At 45.0% G+C, this 25,049-nt stretch overlaps 1 protein-coding gene across 4 annotated transcripts in view; it reads left to right on the top strand.

Moving 5' to 3' along the window:
• Positions 1–25,049, top strand: part of CCDC57 (coiled-coil domain containing 57) — a 142,419-nt gene that overhangs the window by 46,601 nt on the left and 70,769 nt on the right. For 3 of the 4 annotated variants that reach the window (XM_058561937.1, XM_058561936.1, XM_058561938.1), the window contains 2 exons: positions 5,356–5,459; positions 18,831–19,031. In XM_058561937.1, the coding sequence (XP_058417920.1) occupies positions 5,356–5,459; positions 18,831–19,031 (305 nt within the window). Of the gene's footprint in view, positions 1–3,521; positions 4,112–5,355; positions 5,460–18,830; positions 19,032–25,049 lie in introns of those variants that run through there. The other variant, XM_058561939.1, reaches the window with a different exon arrangement.

Below are 25,049 nucleotides of genomic sequence, written 5' to 3'. Positions count from 1 at the left end.
TTACCAGTACCTGGGAACCCCGTTGTCCTCCCTCCAGAGTCAGCCACTATCCTGACTCCTCACCCTGTAGTTGAGTTTTCTGTTTTCATATAAACGGAATTATATGGTGTGTGTTATTTTTGTCTGGCTTTTTTTTTTGACTACAGTGTGTTTTAGTTGGTAGCCAGCCCAGACTGTTCTCCAAAGCGTTCACACCCATGTACTCCACCATCAGCAGTCATGAGATAGCCGTTACTCTGGCTCCCCACTGACACTTAGCACACCCACTCATTCTAACCAAAGCCATCCTGGTGGGTCTGTAGTACATCCTATTATGGTTTTAATTTGCATTTTCCTATTTATTAGTGATGCTGAACATCTTTTTCTGTGTTCATTGGTGTGTTAGTCTGCTTGGGCTGCCATAACAAATACCACTGGCTGGGGAGCTCAAACAACAGGCATTTATTTCTTCACTGGTGTCTTTTGGTGAACGGAAGGTCTTAATTTTATTTATTTGTTTGTTTATTCATTTATTTATTTGTTTATTTTTGGTGAGGAAGATTGGCCCTGAGCTAACATTTGTCGGTGGGTCGCTGCTACATCATGGCTTGATGAGCGGTGTGTAGATCTGTGTCTGGGATCCAAACCCGTGAACCCAGGGCCAATGAAGCAGAATGTGTAAACTTAACCGCTACACCACCGGGTTGCCCCCAGAAGGTCTTAATTTTAAGACAGACTTACTGGTCAGTCTGTTCCTTTTTGGTTAGTCCAGCATCACAGAGTTCATTCTAGTTTTCTCCTTTTTCATTGTTTGAACTTCCTTTTCTGACAATGAGAAACCTGGCTCCTGATATCCTTAATACAGTTCCTTCTTCCATCCAGTTCCCTGGACGTAAGCAGCCTCCCACTGCCGCCACCTCTCCTCACCACCTCCCCTCCTGCCACAGAGGCCTTTCTGCTGCATGGGTGCCCCTCTGTGGGGTGCCTCCCTGGCCCCACCCATCTCCCTGCCTGGGCACTGGCCCCCAGGTGGTGAGCCCAGCTTGGGTCAGTGGATACAGGCCCGCCCACAGCTTAGAGGATTGATTGTTCAGGAAGCAGAGGGGCCGGGCGGGGTGTTCCACCTGCAGGATGAGCTTGTCTCAAATAATGCAAGTTTTATTTATTTCTTTTCCAATGCTGATGTCTTCTGGTTCTTTTTCTTATGTTATTTCTCATGTCTGGTATCTCGAGGATGATGTGGATATCAACATTTCACAATTAAGTTGAATATTTGCTGAACGTTAGTTGTTGTTGGGTTTTTTTGGTCAGATTATAGAATTTTTTTCCTATTTCTATTGTAATAGAAATCTTTATTTTTTATCATGATTCTGTCAGTTTTTGTCAGTTTTTGCTTAATGTATTTTGAAGTGTTGTTAGATTTATTTACGTTTAGAATTGTTACATTTTTTGGTGACTCGATCCTTATATCATTACAAATGTTCCTCTTTATCCTGCAGTTTTCCTTGCTCTGAGGTCTGCTTGGTCTGATATCAGCCTTCTTGTGATGACTCTTTTCATGGTCTTTCTTCATAGTCCTTGCACTTTTAACCAACCTCTGTCATTACATTTGCAGTGAATTTTTTGTAGGCAGCATATAGTTGTCAGTTTTTGAAATCCATTTTGCTGCTATTTTACTTGATATACCATTTACACTTGATATGGTTAGTGCTATGTCAGCATCCAGGTCTGCCTGCCACTGAATGTCTGTGCCCTGTGCCTCAGTTTCCTCTTTCCCCGCTTCCTGGGTGTTACTTGAACATTTTTTAGTGTTCTGTCTTAATTTATCTATAGTGTTTGTGAGTGTATTTCTTTGGGTCATCTTTCTAACGGTTGCTTCAGGGATTACAGTATACTTGTTAGCACAGTCAACTCATGTCAACATTCTGCACTTTCAAGTGGAACATGGGAGTGTTACAGCTGTCCAGCCCTTCACCCCCTTTATTATTGCAACTGTCACCTCTCCACACATCAAGGACCACCTCACAGGATTTTACTTTTGCTTTCAACTGTCAAACATAGTGTTAAAGACTCAGGAGGAGAGGTAGAGTCTGTGGTATTTCCTGGGGTCCAGGTATCCTTCTGTTTCCAGTCCTTCTCTGTCTGAAGTACTTCCTGCAGCAGTTCTCTCAGAGCAGGTCTACTGGTGAGAGGTGCTCTTAGTTTTCACTTTTCTGAGATGTCTTTATTTCACCTTCATTCCTGAACAACAAAATTATGAGTTGACAGTTCTTTGCTTTCAGCACTTAAAATATATTATACCACTTCCTTCTGGTGAGAAATCAGGTGATAGTTTCTGATGAGAAATCCATTGCCATTTGAATCATTGTTCCCCTGTAGGTCATTGCATCATTTTTCTCTGCCTGCTTTCAAAAGTTTGTCTTTACTTTCAGAAATTTGATTATGATGTGTCTGGGCATAGTTTTCTTCAGCTTATCCCATTTGATGTTGAATCTGAAGGTTTATGTCTTTTGCCAAATTTGAGAAGTTTTTAGCCATTATTTCTTCAAGTGTTTTTTCAGCTCCACACTCTTTTTCCTTTTGAGACTGTGATGATAAAAACGTTAGCTCTTCTATTATTCTCCCCCAGGTCCCTGAGGCTCTGTTACTTGTTTTTTTTTTTTAATCTGTTTTCTGTTGTTCGGATTGGATAATTTCTATTATCTGTCTTCAAGTTCACCAGTTCTTTCTTCTGTCATCTCCTTTCTGCCGTTGAGCCCATCCAGTGAGATTTTTATTTCGATTTCAGTTCTAAAATTTCCCTTTTGTTTTTCTTTATATCTTTTATTTCTTTGCTGAAACTTTCATTTTTCCATTTGTTTTAAGAGTGTATCAAATTTCTTATTGGAGTTGCTTTAAAATCCTTGTCACATCATTCCAGCATCTGTGTCATCTTGGTGTCGTCTGTCTTCAGTTGAGATTTCTTGAGTTGAGATGTCCCTGGTTGTTAGTGTGATGAATAATTTTGGATTCCATCATGGGCATTTTGAGTATCATGTTATGAAATTCTGAGCCTTATGAACTCTATTTTAATTCTACTTCTATTTAATCAGGCAGTCCACCTTTCTAGGGTCACAGTGCATATCTTGGCTCACTCTCTTGGGCTGGGTTTGAATGCCCACTTACTTTCCAGAGCCTTTGCGATGCTCTTCTGGTCTGTCCAATTGTGTGCCACCTGTGGCCAATTTAAGTCCTGGGCAGTCTTCCACCAGCTCTCTGGAGCCCAGCTCTCAAAGCTTCGTCTGTATCGGTGCTGCCTGATTTCCACATGGGCTCCTCAGGGACCGGATATGCAGACTGAAGGAATTCCTTTCCCCAGCTCCCCCATCTCCATAATCCTCCCCACATGATCTTACTGGGAGAGGTGCTGTTGTTTGACTAGTGCACAGTGCAGGGCAGGGTCGTGCAGGGCAGGGTCGTGCAGGGCAGGGTCATGCAGGGCAGTGGAGAAGGGGGTAGTGGAGGGTGGGGTGCAGCTTCTGTCATGGTGTTTGTCTCCACAGGGCACGTGTGGTCAGAAGGGCTCTACCTGCAGAGTCTCCCTTTTCCTGGGCCTTTCTTCTTGGTCCCGGCTCATTGGTGGTTCTGGGTCGTGGCTACTGCAGCACTGAAGCTGGGAAATACAGGGAGAAAAAAAGACAAGGAACTCACTGCGGATCATCCCTTGAATCCCGAGGTCCCTAGCCTCTCTGCCTGCTTTTCCTCACTGTTCAGAAGTTTCTCATGGTCGCTTTGTGTCTGTTGCCCAGGGCTTTTAGTTGTAAGTAGGGAGAGGAGTGGGGTGGAAAGCTCATACTCCATGTTGTCCAGAATGAGAAGCTTAAATTGGTTTTCGAATGTTCAACCCACCTTGCGTTTCTGGAATAAACTCAACATGTGGTATATTCTCTGGCTAATATTTTATTGAGAACTATTGCATTTGTGTTTGTAAGATTGGCCCGTACGGCCAGGCCCCGTGGCTTGGCGGTTGAGTGCGCGCGCTCTGCTGCTGGTGGCCGGGGTTCGGATCCCGGGCGCGCACCGAGGCACCGCTTCTCCGGCCATGCTAAGGCCGAGTCCCACATACAGCAACTAGAAGGATGTGCAGCTATGACATACTGACATACAACTATCTACTATGGCTTTGGGGGAAAAAAATAAATAAATAAAATCTTCAAAAAAAAAAAAAAAAAAAAGATTGGCCTGTAGTTTCCTTTCTTATGACGTTCATATCGGGTTTTGGAATCAAGGGTATTCTGGTCCCATAAATGTGTTGGAAGATATTCCCTATTTCTCTGTTTTCTGAAAAAGTTTGTATTAGACTCATGTTAATTTTTCCTTATCCAATTGATAGAATTCAAGTTTGAAACCACCTGGGCTTCGAATTTTTCCTGTGGGGAGGTTTTAAATTGTGAATTCATTTTTTTTCACAGTTATAGGACTATCTAGATTTTCTTTTTTGTGTGTCATTTTTTGATGTTATGTTTTACTAGAAAATTGTCCATCATCTAAATTGTCAAAATTTTGACATGAAGTTGCTTACAGCATCCTCCTATGAGTCTTAAAAGCCTGTGTGATCTGAAGTGAGAACCTTTTTTCCATTCACTGTATGGTTTCTGTTCCCTTTTTTTTCCTGCGTAGTCTTACCAGGGATTAATCTTTTCTGAAAGCCTTTTCAAAGGACCAGCTGTTGGTTTTGTTGGTCTTCTGTCATACACGTATTCTCTGTTACCTCAGTATCTTATATTAGCTTTATCTCCCCTTCCTTCTACTTTGTTTGGTTGTTCTTTCCCTCAGTTTTGGAAACAGAGGTTCAGCTCATTGATTTTTCAGCCTGCCTTCTTTTCTAAAATAAGCTTTTAAGGTTACAAGTATTCTTGAAAAGATGGCTTTAGATTCATTCCATCAGTTTTGATAAGCCGTATTTTTGTGATAATTCAGTTCAAAATAATTTCTAACATTCAGTGTGATTTCTTCCTTGACCTCTGGGTTGTATGTACATTTTTCTTCATTCCCAGACAATTGAATAGGAGACTGGTGTAGATCAGCCTCTACCAGACACTAGGTGGTAAGATGGGATCTTTTTCCTGCAAAGATTCCTGCTTTCTTGGCGTAAGGATTATACTTTACGTACAGCACATCCCAGTCTTCGTGGGGACCCAGTCTGTCCCCACGTCGAGGGGGACCAGCTTTAGAGCATCTTCACGTCGAGGGGGACCAGCAGTGACAGTGGGCCTCCTTGGCTGGGGGCAGAGAAGGATGGCACAAAACTCCACCTCCTCAAAGAGAGGGCAGTCAGTTGGAACCTTCCCTGAGGCTTTAGGAGACCTGAGCCTGACAGAATCACTCTTTCTACAGGAGGAGCCATGCCAGCTGATGGTGCATCCACGAGATTAGCACTCAGGAGGCTTGGAGACAGGGCGCGTCTCTTGAACTTCCTGGTGACCGGGCTCAGACAGAAGGTATGGCTGCCCCTCTGACACTCAGGCTGTACAGGTCTTCTGACTAGAGAGCCGCTCCTGGGGTGGGCAGCATGCAGGCTCTGGAGCCAGCTGCCAGGTGCAAACCCTACTGTGACCTCAGACATGTCACTTGACCTCTCTGTGCCTATTTCCCTCCAAGCAAGGGGTTAGTTTTTATTTTTGTTTTTCACTTTTTTTTTTATTGATGTCATAATAGTTTATAACATTTTGAAATTTTAGTTGTACGTTATTGTTTGTCAGTCACCATATAAATACGCCCCTTCACCCCTTGTGCCCACCTCCCAACCCCCTTCTCCCTGGTAACCACCAGACTGTTCTCTCTATCCGTGTGTTAGTTTATCTTCTACATATGGGTGAAATCATATGGTGTTTGTCTTTCTCTGTCTGGCTTATTTCGCTTAACATAATACCCTCCAGGTCCATCCAGGTTGTTGCAAATGGGACTATTTTGTCTTTTTTTATGGCTGAGTAGTCCCTTTTGTGTGTGTGTGTGTGTGTGTGTGTGTATATATATATATATATATACCACATCTTCTTTATCCAATCATCAGTCAGGGGACACTTGGGTTGCTTCCACTTCTTGGCTATAGTGAATAATGCTGCAGTGAACATAGGGGTGCAGAAGCCTCTTTGGATTGTTGATTTCAGGTTCGTTGGGTAGATACCCAGTAGGGGAATAGCTGGATCATAAGGTATTTCTATTTTTAATTTTTTGAGGAATCTCCATACTGTTTTCCATAGAGGCTACGCCAGTTTACATTCCTACCAGCAGTGAATGAGGGTTCCCTTTTCTCCACGATCTCTCCAGGGTTTGTTATTTTTTGTCTTGGTGATTATAGCCATTCTAACGGGTGTAAGATAATATCTTAGTGTAGTTTTGATTTGCATTTCCCTGATAATTAGTGATGTTGAACATCTTCCTTTGAAAACTGTCTGTTCATAGTCTCTGCCCATTTTTTGATCGGGTTGTTTGTTTTTTGGTTGTTTAGTTGTGTGAGTTCTTTGTATATTATGGAGATTAACTCCTTGTTGGATATTTGATTTGCAAATATTTTCTCCCAGCTGGTGGGTTGTCTTTTCATTTTGATCCTTATTTCTTTTGCCTTGCAAAAGCTCTTTAGTCTGATGAAGTCTCACTTGTTTATTTTTTCTTTTGTTTCCCTTGTCCCAGTAGACATGGAATTCAATAAGATCCCTCTATGACTGATGTCAAAGAGTGTACTGCCTGTATTTTCTTCTAGGAGTTTTATAGTTTCAGGTCTTACCTTCAAGTCTTTGATCCATTTTGAGTTAATTGTTGTGTATGGTGGAAGAAAATGGTCTACTTTCATTCTTTTGCATGTGGCTGTCTAGTATTCCCAGCACCATTTACTGAAGAGACTTTCCTTTCTCCATTGTATGTTCTTAGCTCCTTTGTCAAAGATGAGGTGTCCGTAGATGTGTGGTTTTATTTCTGGGCTTTCAGTTCTGTTCCATTGATCTGTGTGTCTGTTATTGTACAACTACCATGTTGTTTTAATTATTATAGCTTTGTAGTATATTTTTAAGTCAGGGATTATGGTGCCTCCAGCTTTGTTCTTTTTTCTCAGATTGCTTTAGCTATTCGGGGTCTTTTATTGCCCCATATGAATTTCAGTATTCTTTGTTCTATTTCCGTGAAGAATGTCCTTGGGATTCTGATTGGGATTGCATTGAATCTGTAGATTGGTTTAGGTAGTATGGACACTTTAACTATGTTTATTCTTCCAATCCATGTGCATGGGATATCTTTCCATTTCTTCATGTCATAATCGATTTCTTTCAATAATGTCTTATAGTTTTCATTATATAAGTCTTGCACCTCCTTGGTTAAATTTATTCCTAGATATTTTATTCTTTTTGTTGCAATTATAAATGGGATTGTATTCTTGAGTTCTCTTTCTTTTAGTTTGTTATTAGAGTACAAAAATGCAACTGATTTTTGAAAGTTGATTTTGTACCCTGCAACTTTGCTGTAGTTGTTTATTATTTCTTCTAGTTTTCCGATAGATTCTTGAGGGTTTTCTACATATAAAATCATGTCGTCTGCAAACAGTGAGAGTTTCACTTCCTTGTTGCCCATTTGGATTCTTTTTATTCCTTTTTCTTGCCTAATTGCTCTGGCCAAAACCACCAGTACTACATTGAATAAAAGTGGCGAGAGTGGGCACCCTTGTCTTGTTCCTGTTCTCAGAGGAATGGCTTTCAGTTTTTCGCCGTTGAGTATGACTTTGGCTGTGGGTTTGTCATATATGGCCTTTATTATGTTGAGGTACTTTCCTTGTATACCCATTTTGTTGAGGGTTTTTTTTTTTTTTTTATTCTTTTCTTTCTTTTTTTTTTTTTTTCAAAGATCATTTAGTGGATATAGTTTAGGGCAATAGAGCTGATTCTTGGCGTCACTGCTTTTTTTTTTTTTTTTTTTTTTGTGAGGAAGATCAGCCCTGAGCTAACATCCGTGCTAATCCTCCTCTTTTTGTTGAGGAAGACCAGCTCTGAGCTAAGATCTATTGCCAATCCTCCTCCTTTTTTTTTTCCCCCCAAAGCCCCAGTAGATAGTTGTATGTCATAGTTGCACATCCTTCTAGTTGCTGTATGTGGGACGCGGCCTCAGCATGGCCGGAGAAGCAGTGCGTCGGTGCACAACCGGGACCCGAACCCGGGCCGTCAGTAGTGGAGCGCGCGCACTTAACCGCTAAGCCACGAGGCCGACCCGATTGTTGAGGGTTTTTATAAATGGATGTTTGATCTTGTCAAATGCTTTCTCTGCATCTGTTGAGATGATTGTTTGGTTTGTATTCCTCATTTTGTTAATGTGGTGTATCACATTGATTAATTTGCAGATATTGAACCATGCCTGCGTCCCTTGTATAAATCCCCCTTGATCATGGTGGGATGATCCTTTTAATGTATTTCTGTATTCAGTTTACCAATATTTTATTGAGGATTGTTGCCTCTATGTTCATCAGTGGTATTGTCCCGTAATTTTCCTTCTTTGTGTTGTCTTTGTCTGGTTTTGATCTCAGGGTAATGTTGGCCTCATAGAATGAGTTAGGAAGTGTTCTGTCTTCTTCAATTTTTTGGAATAGTTTGAGAAAGATAGGTATTAAATCTTCTTTGAAATGTTTGGTAGAATTCTTCCAGAGAAGCTGTTTTGTCCTGGATTTTTATTTTTGGGGAGGTTTTTGATTACTGTGTCAATCTCTTTACTTGTGATTGGTCTACTCAGATTCTCTATTTCTTCTTGATTCAGTTTTGGGAGGTTATATGAGTCTAAGAATTTATCCATTTCTCCTAGATTGTCCAGTTTGTTGGCATATAGTTTTTCATAGTATTCTCTTATAATCCTTTGTATTTCTGTGGTAACCATTGTAATTTCTCCTCTTTCATTTCTAATTTTATCTATTTGAGCCTTCTCTTTTTTTTTCTTAGTGAGTCTGGCTAAGGGTTTGTCAATTTTGTTTATCTTCTCAAAGAACGAGCTCTTTGTTACATTGATCCTTTCTACTGTTTTCTTTGGTTTCAATTTCATTTATTTCTGCTCTAATTTTTATTATTTCCCTCCTTCTGCTGACTTTGGGCTTTGTTCTTCTTTTTCTAATTCTGTTAGGTGTAGTTTAAGATTGCTTATTTGGGATTTTTCTTGTTTGTTAAGGTGGGCCTGTATTGCTATGAGTTTGCCTCTCAGGACTGCTTTTGCTGCATCCCATATGAGTTGGTACAGTGTATTTTCATTTTCATTTGTGTCCAGATATTTTTTTATTTCTCCTTTAATTTCGTCAGTGATCCATTGGTTATTGAGTAGCATGTTGTTTAGTTTCCACATCTTTGTCACTTTCCCAGTTTTTTTCTTGTAGTTGATTTCTAGTTTCATAGCATTATGGTTGGAAAAGATGCTTGTTATGATTTCAATCTTCTTAAATTTGTAGAGGTTTGCGTTGTTTCCAACGTATGGTCTCTCCTTGAGAATGTTCCATGTGCGCTTGAGAAGAATGTGTAATCTGCTATGTTTGGATGGAGTGCTCTCTATGTATCTATTAAGTCCATTTCGTCTAGTTTTTCGTTTAAGTCCACTGTTTCCTTATTGACTTTCTGTCTGGATGATCTATCCATCAATGTAAGTGAGGTGTTAAGATCCCCTACTATTATTGTGGTGTTGTTAATATCTCCTTTTAGCTTTGTTAATAGTTGCTTTATGTACTTTGGTGCTCCTGTGTTGGGTGTATATGTATTTATAAGTGCCATATCTTCTTGGTGGAGTGTCCCTTTTATCATTATATATTGCCCCTCTTTGTGTCTTCTTACCTGTGTTATCTTGAAGTCTACTTTGTCTGATATAAGTATGGCAACACTTGATTTCTTCTGTTTGCCATTAGCTTGGAGTATTGTCTTCCATCCTTTCACTCTGAGCCTGTGTTTGTCTTTAGAGCTGAGGTGTGTGTCCTGGAGGCAGCATATTGTTGGGTCTTGTTTTTTAATCCATCCCACCACTCTGTGTCTTTTGATTGAAGAATTCAATCCATTTACATTTTTAGAGTGATTATTGATATATGAGGGCTTTTTTTGTTTGTTTAAATTTTATTTATTTTATTTTTTTCCCCCAAAGCCTCAGTAGATAGTTGTACGTCATAGCTGCACATCCTTCTAGTTGCTGTATGTGGGACGCGGCCTCAGCATGGCCGGAGAAGCGGTGCGTCGGTGTGCGCCCGGGATCTGAACCTGGGCCACCAGCAGCGGAGCGCGCGCACTTAACTGCTAAGCCGCGGGGCTGGCCCTATGAGGGCTTAATAGTGCCATTTTATCGCTCATTTTCCGGTTCTTCTGCATTGCCTTTGTTTCTTGTCCCATGTGTTTCAGACTACCAATTCAGTTTGGTAGTTCTGTATGATGGTTTTCTTAATTTTCTCATTATTTATCATCTGTGTCTCTGTTCTGATTATTTGTTTAGTGGTTACCATGAGGTTTGTATAAAAAAATCTCATAGATGAGATAGGCCATTTTCTGATGGTCTCTTATTTCCTTAGACTAAGTTGATTCCATCCCTTTCCTCTTCCTCTTCTAAGTTATTGTCACAACTTATTCTATCTTGTGTTGTGAGTTTATAGTTAAAGTGATGAGGTTATATTTATTTTTGGTGGTTTCTTTCCCTTTATCTTTGATGTTATAAAGTGTTTGCTAACCTATTCTGATAGAGAGCTGCAAATTTTCTGATTTTATCTACCTATTTTTCTCCTTGCTCAAGGGTTTGTATACCCTTTCTCTTTTTTTTTTTTTTCAGGCATGAGGGTCTTCTTGAGCATTTCTTGTAGTGGGGGTCTTGTGGCAATGAACTCCCTTAGCTTTTGTTTATCTGGGAAAGTTATTTCTCCATCATATCTGAAGGATATTTTCACTGATGGAGTATTCTTGGCTGAAAGTTTTTGTCTTTCATAAGTTTGAATATATCATTCCACCCTCTCCTAGCCTGTAAGGTTTGTGCTGAGAAATCTGCTGATAGCCTGATAGGAATTCCTTTGTATGTTATGTTTTGTTGTTTTTTTTGGCGGGGGGATATTGGCCCTGAGCTAACACATGTTGGCAATCTTCCTCTTTTTCTTTTTTCTCCCCAAAGCCCCGGTACATAGTTGTGTATCATAGTTGTAGAGCTGTAGCTCTTCTGTATGGGACACCGCCTCAGCATGGCTTGATGAGCGGTGAGGAGTCCGCGCCCGGTGAACCCCAGGCTGCCAAAGTGGAATGTGCAAAGTTAAGTGCTACGCCACCAGGCCGGCCCCTGTATGTTATGTTTTTTGTATTGCTGCCCTTCATATTTTTTCTTTGTTATTGACTTTTGCCAGCTTTACTACTATATGCCTTAGAGAAGGTCTTTTTATGTTGATATAGTTAGGAGATCTGTTGGCTTCATTCATTTGTATTTCCAGCTCCTTCCCCAGGTTTGGGAAGTTCTCAGCTATTATTTCTTTGAACAAGCTCTCTGCTCCTTTTTCCCTCACTTCTCCCTCTGGAATACCTGTAATTCTTATATTGCATTTCCTAGTTGAATCAGATATTTCTCAGAGAATTTCTTCATTTCTTTTTAGTCTTAGTTCTCTCTCTTCCTCCATCTGGAGCATCTCTGCATTCCTATCCCCTGTATTGCTCATTCTTTCCTCCGTATTGTCAGCTCTATTTTTTAAAGATTCCAGATTTTTCTTTGTCTCTTCCATTGTGTTTTTAATCTCCAACATTTCTGATTGATTTTTCTTTACAGTTTCAATCTCTTTTGTGAAAGAGTTCCTGATTTCATTGAACTGTCTGTCTGTATTTTCTTGTAACTCGTTGAGCTTTTTTATGATAGCTATTTTGAATTCTCTGTCATTTAGATTATCAATTTCTGCGCCTTCAGGATTGATTCTGTGTGCTTGTCATTTTCCTTCGGGTCTGGAGGTGTAATATATTTTTGAATACTTTTTGACGGCGTGAATTTGTTTTTCCTCATAATGATAATATCTGGTTGCAGCTTCTACCTGCTGCCACTGGGTGGGGGTCGAGAGCTGTGTATTCTGAGCCTGCTGCAATCTGTGGGCACTCTGGCCAACCAGCTGAGCTGTAGTGCTGGGCAGGGGGGAGGGGCGCTTTCTTTCTCCTGCTGGATCCCTGGGGGCTTCTCGCTCTTCCCTCACTCTCTGCTCTCCTGGGGCACTAGCTTGGTGAAGACACCCCCACAACAGCTCCGTCACCTCTGTGTAGGAGTTTCCCATGGGCTATGAGGGAACTTGGAGAGCGATGGTTTTTCCGAAGAGGGCCGCCAAGAGCTGCGTGGTCCCAATCCTGGGGTTGCTGCCGCTGGGGAAGGAGAGGAGTTCTCCTTACCTCCTTTGACTTCCTCTGGGAGTTCCAGCACCTCCACTTTCAGATGTACGGTTGTGTGGGTCTCTCAGACATCTTTTGTGTTGTGTGAATATCCTCTCTTGGTATATGAATGTCCTTTTTGTTGTATCTTAGTGGGGGGAGAGTCTAAGGGGACAGCTCACTGCACCGTGATGTTGATGTCACTCCTTAGGAAGGGGTTATTGTGGGGAGTAGCTGGTTTATCTTATGTGTGGTCCCTAGAAGGTACAGAGTAAGAACCTGGTAAATGGGAGGAAAGTCCAGAGCAGAGGGGCAGCACTGGTGGTCCAGCATGTGGAGCCTGTTCTGTGTGCCACAGTGTTGCTGGCTGTCACAGAGCTTTGATACCAGCTGCCCACTCAGGACACACTTAAGCGAGTCCTGGGACCCGTGTTACATCTGGGCACCAGGGTGTGGCATGAGCGCACACTATCAGTGATGAGAGCGTCTAATGCCTCGGCAAGTGCCATCCCTCTCAGTCCCTCGGCCTGCCTTTCTGGGGGGTGGGTCATGATCATGTGCTGGGCCAACACCAGCTACTTCCTGTGGAGATGGGACAGTCGCATGAACTCCAGGACAGAATCCACCCTGCTACACGTATGGCTGGCGTCGCAACCCGTGCTTTATTGCTACGCATTCAGAATACCTCTTTTTAGTGTTTTTTTATATTGTGGTAAAATATACATAACATAAAGTTTACCATTTTTAAGTGTACAGTTCAGTGACATTAAATATATTCACAACATTGTGTAACCATCAGCACTATCTATTCCCAGAACTTTTTCCTCATTAAACACTTAACTCCCCATTCCCCCTCCCCCCAGTCTGTGGTAACCTCTACTCTTTCTGTCTCTATGAATTTGACTCCTCTAGGAAACTCACATAAGTGGAGTCTTGCAATATTTGTCCTTTGGCAACTGGCCCATTTCACTCAGCATAGTGTCTTCAAGGTTCATCAGTGTTGTAGCATAAATCAGCACTTTGATCCTTTTAATAACCAGGATATCCCATTGTATATCTCACATTTTGTTTATGCATCTGTCAATGGACACTTGGGTTATTTCCACCTTTTGGCTAGTATGAATAATGCTGCTGTGAACATGGTGTACTACTATCTGTTCGAGTCCCTGTTTTCAATTCTTTTGGGTATATTTGTAGGAGCAGAATTGCTGGATCATACGGTAATTCTACAGTTAACTTTTTGAAGAACCACCAAACCATTTTCTACAGTAGCTGCACCATTTCACCTTCCCACCAGTGGTGTGTGAGGGTTCCGATGTGTCCACATCCTTACCAACACTAGCTATTATAGGCATACCTTGGACATATTGTGGGTTCGCTTCCAGACCACAGCAATAAAGCGAATATCACAGTAGAGTCACTTGAATTTTTTGGTTTCCCAGTGCATATAAAAGTTATGTTTACAATATACTGTAGTCTATTAAGTATGCAGTAGCGTTATGTCTAAAAGAACAATGTACATACCTTAAGTAAAAAATACTTTATTGCTAAAAAATGCTAACCATCACGTGAGCCTTCAGCAAGTTGTAATCTTTTTGTTGGTGGGGGCATGCCTGAAGGTTGATGGCTGCTGACTGATCAGAGTTGCTGAAGGTTGGGGTGGCTGTGGCATTTTCTTTTAATTGCATGACCCACAGTACTTCTTTCAGAATTGGAGTGAGTCCTCTCAAACGCTGCTGCTGCTTTATCAATGAGGTATATGTAATATTCAAAATCTTTTGTTGTCATTTCAACAATCTTTACAGCATCTTCACAGGAGTAGATTCCATCTCAAGAAACCACATTCTTTGTTCATCCATAAGAAACAAGACCTCATCTGTTAAAGTTTTATCATGAGATTGCACCCATTCAGTCACATCATCAGGCTCCACTTTTTTTAAAATTTTTTTGTGAGGAAGATCAGCCCTGTGCTAACATCTGCCAATCCTCCTCTTTTTTTTTTTTTTTTTTTTTTTGCTGAGGAAGACTGGCCCTGGGCTAACATCCATGCCCATCTTCCTCCACTTTATATGGGACACCACCCCAGCATGGCTTGCCAAGCAGTCTGTCGGTGCACGCGCACTTAACCGCTTGTGCCACTGGGCTGGCCCTCCAGGCTCCACTTCTAATTCTAGTTCTCTTACTATTTCCATGACATCTGCAGTTACTTCCCCCACTGAAGACTTGAACTCCTCAAAGTCCTCCGTGAGGATTGGAATCAACTTCCTCCAAACTCCTGTTAATGTTGATATTTTGACTTCTTCCCATGAATCATGAACGTTCATAATGGCATCTAGAATGGTGAATCCTTTCCAGAAGATCTTCAATTTACTTTGCTCCAATCCAGCAGAGGCATCACTATCTATGGCGGCTAAAATAGCCTTATGAAATATATTTCTTAAATAATAAGACTTAAAAGTCGAAATTACCTCTTGATCCATGGGCTGCAGAATGGATGTTGTGTTAGTAGGCATGAAAACAACGTTAATCTCATTGAACATCTCCGTCACAGCTCTTGAGTGACCAGGTGCATTGTCAATGAGCAGTAATATTTTGAAAGAAATCTTTTTGCCTGAGCGGTAGGTCTCAAGAGTGGGCTTAAAATATTCAGTAAACCATGTTGTAAACAGATATGCTGTCATCCAGGCTTTGTTCTTCCATTTATAGAGCACAGGCAGAGTAGATTTAGCCTAATTCTTAAGGGCCCTAGGATTTTTGGAATAGTAAGTGAGCGTTGGCTTCAACATTAGCCCCTAATAAGAGTCAGCCCGTCCTTTGAAGCTTGGAAACCAGGCGTTGACTTCTCTCTAGCTTTGAAAGTCCTAGATGGCATCTTCTTCCAATGTAAGGCTGTGTCATCTACACTGAAAAATCTGTTGTTTAGTGTAGCCACCTTCATTAAGTATCTTAGCTAGATGGTCTGGATAACTTGCTGCAGCTTCTACCTGGATAACTTGCTGCTGCTTCACTTTGTAGTTTTATGTTATGGAGATGACTTCCTTCCTTAAACCTCATGAACAAACCTCTGGTAGCTTCAACCTTTGCTTCTGCAGCTTCCTCCCCTCTCTCAGCCTTCATAGAATTGAAGAGAGTTGGGGCCTTGCTTTGGATTAGACTTTGGCTTGAGGGAATGTTGTGGCTGGTTTGATCTTCTATCCAGACCACTAAAACTTTCTCCATATCAGCAATAAGCCTGTTTTGCTTTCTTATCATTCTCGCGTTCACTGGAGTAGCACTTCAAATTTCCTTCAAGAACTGTTCCTTTGCATTCACAACTCGTTTAACTGTTTGGCGCAAGACCCCTGGCTTTCTGCCTATTGCAGCATTCAACATTCAGCATTTCTTTTTTTAATAATTTTATTTATTTATTTATTTATTTTTCCCCAAAGCCCTAGTAGATAGTTGTATGTCATAGCTGCACATCCTTCTAGTTGCTGCATGTGGGACACGGCCTCAGCATGGCCGGAGAAGCGGTGCGTTGGTGCCCGCCTGGGATCCGAACCCGGGCTGCCGGCAGCGGAGGGCACACACTTAACCACTAAGCCACGGGGCCGGCCCAACATTCAGCATTTCACTAAACTTAGTCATTCGTAGCTTTTGATTTAAAGTGAGAGCCATGAGACTTTTCCTTTCACTTGAACACTTAGAGGCCATTGTAGGGTTATTACTTGGCCTAATTTCAATATCATTGTGTCTCAGGGAGTAGGGAGGACCAAGGAGAGGGAGAGAGATAGGAGAATGGCCGGTTGGTGGAGCGTGGCTGGTTGGTGGAGCAGTCAGAAGACACAACAGGGGTCGGCCCGGTGGCGCAAGCGGTTAAGTGCGCGTGCTCCGCTGCAGCAGCCCGGGGTTCGCCGGTTCGGATTCCGGGCGCGCACTGTTGCACCACTTGTCAGGCCGTGCTGTGGCAGCGTCTCATATAAAGTGGAGGAAGATGGGCACAGATGTTAGCCCAGGGCCAGTCTTCCTCCGCAAAAAAGAGGAGGATTGGCAGATGTTAGCTCAGGGCCGATCTTCCTCACAAAAAAAAAAAAAAAGACGACACAACATTTATTGATTAAGTTTGCCCTCTTTTATGGGCGTGGGTCATAGCACCCCAAAACAATTACAATAGTAACATCAAAGGTAACTGATCACAGATCACCATAACGAATATAATAATAATGAAAAAGTTTGAAATATTGAATTACCAAAACGTGCCACAGAGACACAATGTGAGCAAATGCTGTTGGAAAAATGGTGCCAATAGTCTATACAGAAGTTGAGGTATAATGATGTACACCAGAAATTTATATAATGTTATAAACCCGTGTGACCTTAATAAAAGTTTTTTTAATAAAAAGAAACTAAAGAAAAATGGCGCAAATAGACTTGCTCAACGCAGGATTGCCACAAACCTTCAATTTGTTAAAAATGCAGTATCTGCAAGCTGCAATAAAATGAGATATGCCTGTATTTGTCTTTTTGATTCTGACCATCCTAGTGGGTGTGAAGTGGTACCTCGTTGTGGTTTTGATTTGCATTTTCCTGATGACAAATGATTTTGAACATCTTTTCACGTGCTTATTGGCCATTTGTATATCTTCTGTGGATAAATGTCTATTAATTAAGATCCTTTGCCCATTTTCTAATTGGGTTTTTTGTTTGTTTATTGTTGAGTGTAAGAGTTCTTTATGTGTTCTGGATACAAGTCCCTTATCAGATGCACGATTTGCAAAATTTTTCTCCCGTTCTATGCACTTGTCTTTTCATTCTCTTGATAATGTTCTTTGAAGCACAAATATTTTTAATTTTGATGATGTCCAGTTTGTCTGTTTCTTCTTATTGCTGTGCTTTTGGTGTCACGCCATCCTGTTGTCTTTTGTACACATGTTTCTCATGAGGCGACATGAAGGAATTTTCACATGTCCTTTTAAGTCCACAAATACATAAATTACACTGTTCTTATAGACTCTGCATCATCTGTGAAACAGAACACAGCCTTGGAAACATAAAGATTATTCTGAGCTTTCCGTCTGCTACAGGGAGCAAGCAGTGCTCCAGAAATCTGATGCCTTATCTTGGTTGAAAGTATGTTTTGACTGTTGCAATGGAGATGAACTTGACCACTTTTCTGTTTCTATTTATGGGATTACAGATCTACATACATATGTGAGGGGTGGGAGATCTTCGTACCTATGCTGTTTCCCAGTTCTGCCCCTCTGTTGGAATTTCACACACACACACACACCCACACCCACAAACAGGAAATAAACTTTTCAATAAGAGTTTTTAATTTTCTTTTTGTAATCACAGATGATTTGATTATGCTGGGGAAAAAAGTCTACCTCAAAGTGTTTTTTGTTTGTTTTTACAGCGTCTGTTTACCAAACAGTCACCTTTTTTAGTGTGTATGTGACAGATTTAAAGAATAAAATATTCAGGGGCTGCCCGGTGGCACAGCGGTTAAGTGCATGCGCCCCGCTGCGGCAGCCTGGGGTTCGCAGGTTTGGATCCTGGGTGCGCACCAACACACAGCTTGTCAAGCCATGCTGTGGCGGTGTCCCATATAAAGTAGAGGAAGATGGGCATGGATGTTAGCCCAGGATCAGTCTTCCTCAGCAAAAAGAGGAGGATTGGTGACAGATGTTAGCTCAGGGCTAATCTTCCTCACAGAAAAAAAAAAAAAAGAATAAAATATTCACCAGGAATTCATTATAGGAGTCCCTGAATAGGAAAATAATAGTTTATCTTCCTGAGAAGAAAATGGGAAAGTTAAGGGGGTAGAGAAGTGTGTCTTTCCTCTCTGCCTCATCTTTTCTCCCTCCTCACAGCAAGAGGAAGGGAAATGTTGTTGAGAGAAGCAGCTAAAGTAAGAGGCTGGCCCCGAAGCTCTGGCCAGGCACTCTGCTTCGAGGATCTCACAGCTGACCTGCAGCCAGCAGAGGCTGTTCCTACAGCAACCTTTCATCTGCTCATCAGTCATCCGCCTGCCTGGATGGCCTTAGGCCTCCCCACCCCTGCCCCAGAATACCCCCCACTGGTTTCTTGTTGTTTGTGTCCACCTGGGACTAGGGCTCAGGAAGAGGGAGTTAGGCCCTCAGCCTCTGTCCGGACACTTCTACGCGCAGACTCTCCCCAGCCAGCCTTGGGGTCCAGTGCATAGGCTCCGCCGCAGATGCCCACGTCCTCGCTATGCAGGGGCCAGGTGGAGCTGCCTGGGGGCTGGGCTAGGTGGAGCCGGAAGAGCAGCAGCTGTGATGGTGGGGCGCAGGTTTGTGGGGTGATCGCGTTAAGCCAGAGGAGAGACTGACGGACAGATTTTCTTTCTGGTTTTCCTGAACTTCTACCGTCCACCTCTGCCCTTCTCCTCCTGCCCCATCCTTCCCGTAGACCTGTTCCAGACATGGCCTTACCCCTTCCAGGGCTGGCATCCTCCTTCGTAGTCTCTTTCCTAACATTGCCTCTAAAACGGCTTCCTAGGTGCTGCAGAAACCCTTGGACATGGACACTGTCCAGCAAGAGCTTCCTCACGAAGTGGACCAAGTACACCTGGAGGTTTTGGAGCTTCAGAAACAGGTGGCTGAGCTTGAGAAGCGTCTCGGGACAGTGCGGAAGGAAGGCGGGGTGGCTTCAAGCAGGCAGCAGCTGCAAGCTTCCTGCCCCATGGCCCTCAGGAGAGAGGTGGGTGCCCTGGGCAGGCCTCTGATCTGCTCCCGCCCTGGGGTCTTCCTGTGTGTGCTCTGCCCACTCCATGGCTGGTGTAGCTTGTGAAGTCACCTGAGCAGGGGCTCCGCCTCCACTTGCTCCCTCTTCCTTCCTGGGCTGGCTCTCATGTTTGGGCCTGTTCCTGGACAGACACACTGTTGAAGGGTGCAGTCCCTCCCTTAATACTGCAGGTCTTTAAGATCCCACCCTTTAAAAATCATGTGTAGGAGACCGCACATGTGAAAATAGTTCTTCTATTTCCTCTAGAACAGGGGTCCTTGACTACTTGCTGAGAGGGCTCCGGGAAACCCTGGAATCCACACAAATTGTAGTTTTTCCTTCAGGAGGACCCTTGTGGGAGGACCATGTCGTTTTCATGAGATTCTCAGAGTGTTTAAGACCTCTGCCCACATGCACGTGACAGTGGGGCCACCCTGTGTGGGAGTTGTGGGGGCTCTCCCATCCCGGTCGTGGTCAGGCCCTCGGCACCCAGTGCCCGTCTAGCACCATGGCTTGGTGTGAGCCAAGGTCCCAAGCCATGGAGAGAGCTCTGCGGCAGCACGTTGTTCCCACAGATCTGACAAACAGGCCACCTTTCTTCTTACCGAAGGCCGTGATGGAGGTGTTGTAAAGAACGGGCTTTCTTTACAGGGGCGTCCTCTGACATGCCTCCCGAGACCTCTGTCACTTACCTGCAGTGACCTGGAGTACCTGTGATTATTTGTGGTGACCTGAGGTTACCTGTGGTGACCTGTGGTGATCCACAGTGACCTGTGTTACCTGCGTTACTTGTGGTGACCTGTGGTTACCTGCAGTTACCTGTGTTACCTGTAGTGACCTGCATTACCTGTGGTGACCTCCAGTGCAGTGACCTGTGTTACCTGCATTACTTATGGTGACCCGCAGTGTGGTGACCTGTGTTACCTGTGGTGACCTGCATTACCTGTGGTGACCCACAGTGACCTGTGTTACCTGCATTACTTGTGGTGACCCGCAGTGTGGTGACCTGTGTTACCTGTGGTGACCTGCATTACCTGTGGTGACACACAGTGACCTGTGTTACCTGCATTACTTGTGGTGACCCGTGTTACCTGTGGTGACTCGCGTTACCTGTGGTTACCTGCAGTTACCTGTGGTGACCGGCATTACCTGTGGTGACCTGCAGTTACCTGTGGTGCTGCAGTTACACCGCATTACCTGTGGTGACCTGCAGTTACATGTGTTACCTGTGGCTACAGATGGTGACGTGTTCATCAGCAGAAGGTTTCAGGGATAGTAACGATGTCTGGAAGCCGTGAATAGTCCTCTGGCAGAAACAGCACAGATCGTGTATACCCCAGCAGCTCTTGTCCCATGGGCACCGTTTTGAGAGTGGTACTTGGGCTCCAATGGGGACATGGCTCCAGGACCCACCACCAGGGGCTGTGAAAGGACAGAGGAGAAGACGTGGTCCGTGGTACTCTCTGGCTCAGAGAACACGAGGAGGGCACCAGATGAGCCTTGGTGCAGGGGAACACGTGAGGGGTGTCTGCAGAGGGAGACGGGAAGGCTGAGGAGTCCTGAACCCCACAGGGTCACTAGAAGGTGGGATGCCGAACAGTCTGTGCCATCAGTAAGTACAGGCCGACGTCAGAGACCTGCACGTTTAGTTCTAGACCACCCGATAAAGCAAATATTGCAATAAAGCAAGTCGCACAAATTTTTTGGTTGCCCAGTGCCTGTAAAAGTTATTTTTACACTGTACTGTAGTCTATTGCAATAGCGTTATGTCTAAAACAACAAAGTACAGGCCTTAATTAAAAAATACTTTGTTGCTAAAAAATGCTAACCATTATCTGAGCCTTCAGCAAGTCGTATTGTTTTTGCCGGTGGAGGGTCTTCTGAAAAACGCAGTATCGGGCCAGCCCCGTGGCTTAGCGGTTAAGTGCGCGTGCTCCGCTACTGGTAGCCCGGATTCGGATCCGGACGTGCACCGACGCACCGCTTCTCCGGCCATGCTGAGGTCGCGTCCCACATACAGCAACTAGAAGGATGTGCAACTATGACATACAACTATCTACTGGGGCTTTGGGGAAAAAAAAAAAAAGGAGGAGGATTGGCAATGGATGTTAGCTTAGAGCCAGTCTTCCTCAGCAAAAAGAGGAGGATTAGCACGGATGTTAGCTCAGGGCTGATCTTCCTCAAAAAAAAAAAAAACGCAGTATCTGTGAGGCACAATAAAGCGAGGTAGTCTGTAGACGTCATCCTCAAGAGCCCCGGCGTCCCTGAAACCCTGCCACTCGAGGGTTGAGTTCTGGCCCAGCAGGCGCTCCGGGCAGCTGGGATCTATGCAGATGCAGATGCAGATGCAGGGGTGGTAGATCTTCTCTCACCCATGTCCACAGCTCATTGCAGGTGCTGCCAGGTGCTGGGCCACAGCGAAGGGGATCTAGCAGTTCTGTTAGCCACCTGCACAGAACTCACCGATCCCACTTGTTTAGAGTGAAGGAGGAAGAAATCTCACAAAGAAGCAGATTTTTCTTTTTTTTTTTTTTTTTGCAGGGAAAGAGTCACTCTGAGCTAACATCCGTTGCCAATCTTCCTTTTTTTTTTCTCTCCCCAAAGCCACAGTGCATGGTTGTATATCCTAGTTGTAAGTCCTTCTAGTTCTTCTATGTGAACCACTGCCAGAGCATAGCAACTGACATATAGGTGCTGCAGTTCCGCAACCAGGTAATGAAACTGGGCTGCCGAAGTGGTAAGAGCACCAAACTTTAACCACTAGGCCATCAGGGCTGGCTTAAGAAGCAGAATTTAAAGTCAAGGCATTTAATCCTATGGCGGACAGACTGGGAGCAGAAGCGACATGAAGCCCATCACGGCTCTCCCAAGGCAAGTGGGACGGGTGAGCTCTCTGGGCCTTAGTTTCTGTACAGCCATCAGGGTCTCACACTCCTTCCAGGTCTAGGCATCCCATGACCTTGGTGAGGTCACTTTCCAGGTGAGAAATTTGAGGCACAGGAAACCCAAGTGGCCAGTCCCTCTGTCCAGACCAGGCCCACCCAGGCTGGCACCCATACTTGCCCAGCTTCTCTCATCTGGAGAAGAGGGTGCATGTGCCAGGCTTCCCGCAGCTGGGAGAGCAGTTACAGGTTGGGAGAGATGGAAGACCAAGAGGGCTGGGATGCTCCCTGGGGCGCGAGTTGGGGTTGGAGTTAGCAAAGTAAAGTCATGGGTTATTTTAGAGAGAGAGAGAGAGCGCGATAGGTAGGGAGGCAGAGAAACACGTGTGCACAGATTCCTGGCTCTGCCCACCCAGAGCACCTAAGAGCAGTGACTCCCCAGGAGCGATGAGCACACCCAGTGCCCAGATCTTAGTTTCTGAATTTCCTCCTCTGCTGAGAGGAATGAGGGTAAGTGGCTGATTCCACCGTGGAGACGTGACAGGATACAGGGACTGGCTTAAAGGGCTCCCCTTGACCCAGTCTAGGCCAGTGATCATGAAGTCAGGGTTACAGTCCACTGAATAAAATGGGGAATTGAGTCCATGCTAACGCAAATCAAGTGATAGAGAAAAAAAGGCGAGAGGAAAGCTCTTCCTTACGTTAGAACATCAAGCAGCAAACATAACAGGAGTGACGCAGCTGGAAAGTCATGGATGGTTGCTACGATCAGGAGCAAGGTAGTTACACAGTGTCTCCCCACACATTACTTCCTAATTACAAAGGGAAGTAGAAACTTAACTGAGGGATCAGCTCCTATCGCCAGCATTTGGACTGACGGACATCATGGGCTTCTGGACAGGAGAGGGACACAGCCTCCCTCTCGACTCTAAGCACAAAGAGACCTGAGACAGACTCAGACTGAGGGAGATACTAAGGTCAACGGGCCCGTACTGTGAGAGCAGTCCAGTTAGGAGGCTGAGGGCACCTGGGAAGCCAACACCATGTGGGATCCTGGACCCCAGGCAGGAGAAGCAAGCTACGAAGGACAGTATGTGGACAGTTGGTGAAGTTTGCATGTGGACTGTGCGTTAGGTCCTCATGTTGTACCCATGTTCAACTTCTGGTTTTGGTTATTAAGAGAATGTCCCAAATGAAGTATTTAGGTGTAAAGGGGCACAGTGTCTCAACTTACTCTCAGCGGTTCAGGAAGAAGACTATATGGAGAAGGGGCAGGTCACAATAAAGCCAGTGGACCAACTGCCACCATGGCTAATCTGGTGAATCTGGCGAAGGGTGCGTGGAGCCCTCGTGCCATCCTCGCAGCTTCTCTGCAAGTTTGAAATTCTGCCAGACAGAAGCCAGTCCCCTTCCCTCTCCTAGCCAAGAAGAAGGGATCGTGCAGAACTTCTGCATGGTGCACTGGAGATATGCAGGGCCAGGTGTCTGCAGTTTCACATTTTCACATTTCTTTGGTCTCTAGTGACCCCCAGCCCAGTGCCTACTTGGGCCCCTCCCACAGAGGGAGAGACTGGTGGGTGGACTGATGGACAGGCAGACTGACAGGGTCTCCCGGCCTTCTGCCGCCTCCTGCCTACTGGGCTTCCCCCAGGCCTTCCTGCCTAGCGGCCAAGAACACAGTGGGAGGGCCCACTGTGGGGCAGTGTTGGCTGGCAGTCCCTTGGCCGTCTCCTCCTGGAAGCTTGGGAACCTGCAGAGGGATTTGTGTCCACCCTGGAAGCCGAGCCATTGAGAGCCAGGTTTGGGGCTTGCTCTGGCCCAGGCCTCAGCCTCCCAAAGGACTTCTCCATGGAGCCCAGTCACTCCCTGCCCTTGGGAACAGAATCATCATTGAGACGTCTCAACGGGCGAAGCTTTCCCTCTACTGCACGGACATTTCCCCTCCCAGTCAAGATGTTGGGATCAGCACCCAGAGCAGGCAAGGGCGGGTGGGCAATGTGGGGTGGACAGGGCCAGCCTAGGATGGGATCCAGTGGGCCCTGAAGCATGCAGTAGTTCAGCAGGTCCTAAATGTGTCTCTGGTCACTTAGCATCTTATCATTATTGTGGGGAGAGACTTTAGAGAGTCATCAAAATAAACTTGATCTTACCAGAAACTGTGCCCAAGATAGGTGAGGTCCCTGGCTGAAGTCCCCACTCACCGCGTGACTAGCCACAGTGACTAGAATGAGGGTCATTTAAAATTGTGACCCGCCAGCTTGAGCCAGGCCACCAGCCCCGGGCAGTGTCGGCTCCTAGCTGCTCAGGCCAGGGGCAGGCTTTGCTGGCGGGGGTGGGGGGTGGGGTCTGCTTTTGAAGAGGGTTTTAAATCTCTGAGTGTTCTGAGGTTTGCAAAGTCTCTGTTTTCAGGACTCTTCTTTCTTCACTTAAAATAACATGAGAGAATCCAACAGTGTGTTCCTGTAGAGGACCAGGCCTTGAGAATGGACCGCCCGGCTGAGTCCCCCCACTGCAGGGCGGAGCACGCCTGGAAGGCTGTGATGCTTTCACAGCAGATCAGGTCGACCCTTTAGGGGCTTGTGGAACCCGTGTGCGTGAACCCACGCTCCAGGCCTCCGCTCCTCCAGGTTTGTCCCAGCCCCCCCGCAGGCCTAAGGGCCCCAACTCCTGTCCTGTGCCCTTGAGAGACCGTAAACGAAGCTGACACTCTGTGTTCGCGGAGAGCAGGCACAAGTCCCGCTCGCACCCTGGGGAAAGGAGTCAGACTTGGGTGCTTGGGCTGCGGCGAGTCCTCCCCGGGGGCTGCAGGGCCACAAGATTTGTCTGTCTCTTCCTTTGCAGTCTCACCTCCACAGCCCCCCTTCAGGCCACACTAGCCTGTGGGCATGTGCCAGAGGCACCTGTGTGCAGTCCCTATGGCTCCCAGGCTACCTGAGGAGCAGTAGCCACCAGTGGGTGTGGGTACCTGCCACCCCTGGAGAGGCACACCAGGAAACCGGGCCAGGACAGGGCATGCTGGGCTGCTCCAGGGACTCGGCGCCGGTTCCTTGTGCTGGCGCCAGCTCGTGTGGCCAGGACGGGGCATGGTGTGGCTTTCATGGGTGTCAGGAGC

This window comes from Diceros bicornis, chromosome 18 (genome assembly GCF_020826845.1).
Source record: "Diceros bicornis minor isolate mBicDic1 chromosome 18, mDicBic1.mat.cur, whole genome shotgun sequence".
NCBI lineage: Eukaryota > Metazoa > Chordata > Mammalia > Perissodactyla > Rhinocerotidae > Diceros > Diceros bicornis.
Note: the sequence above shows the minus strand (reverse complement) of the source record. Positions and strands in the feature narration are given on the sequence as shown.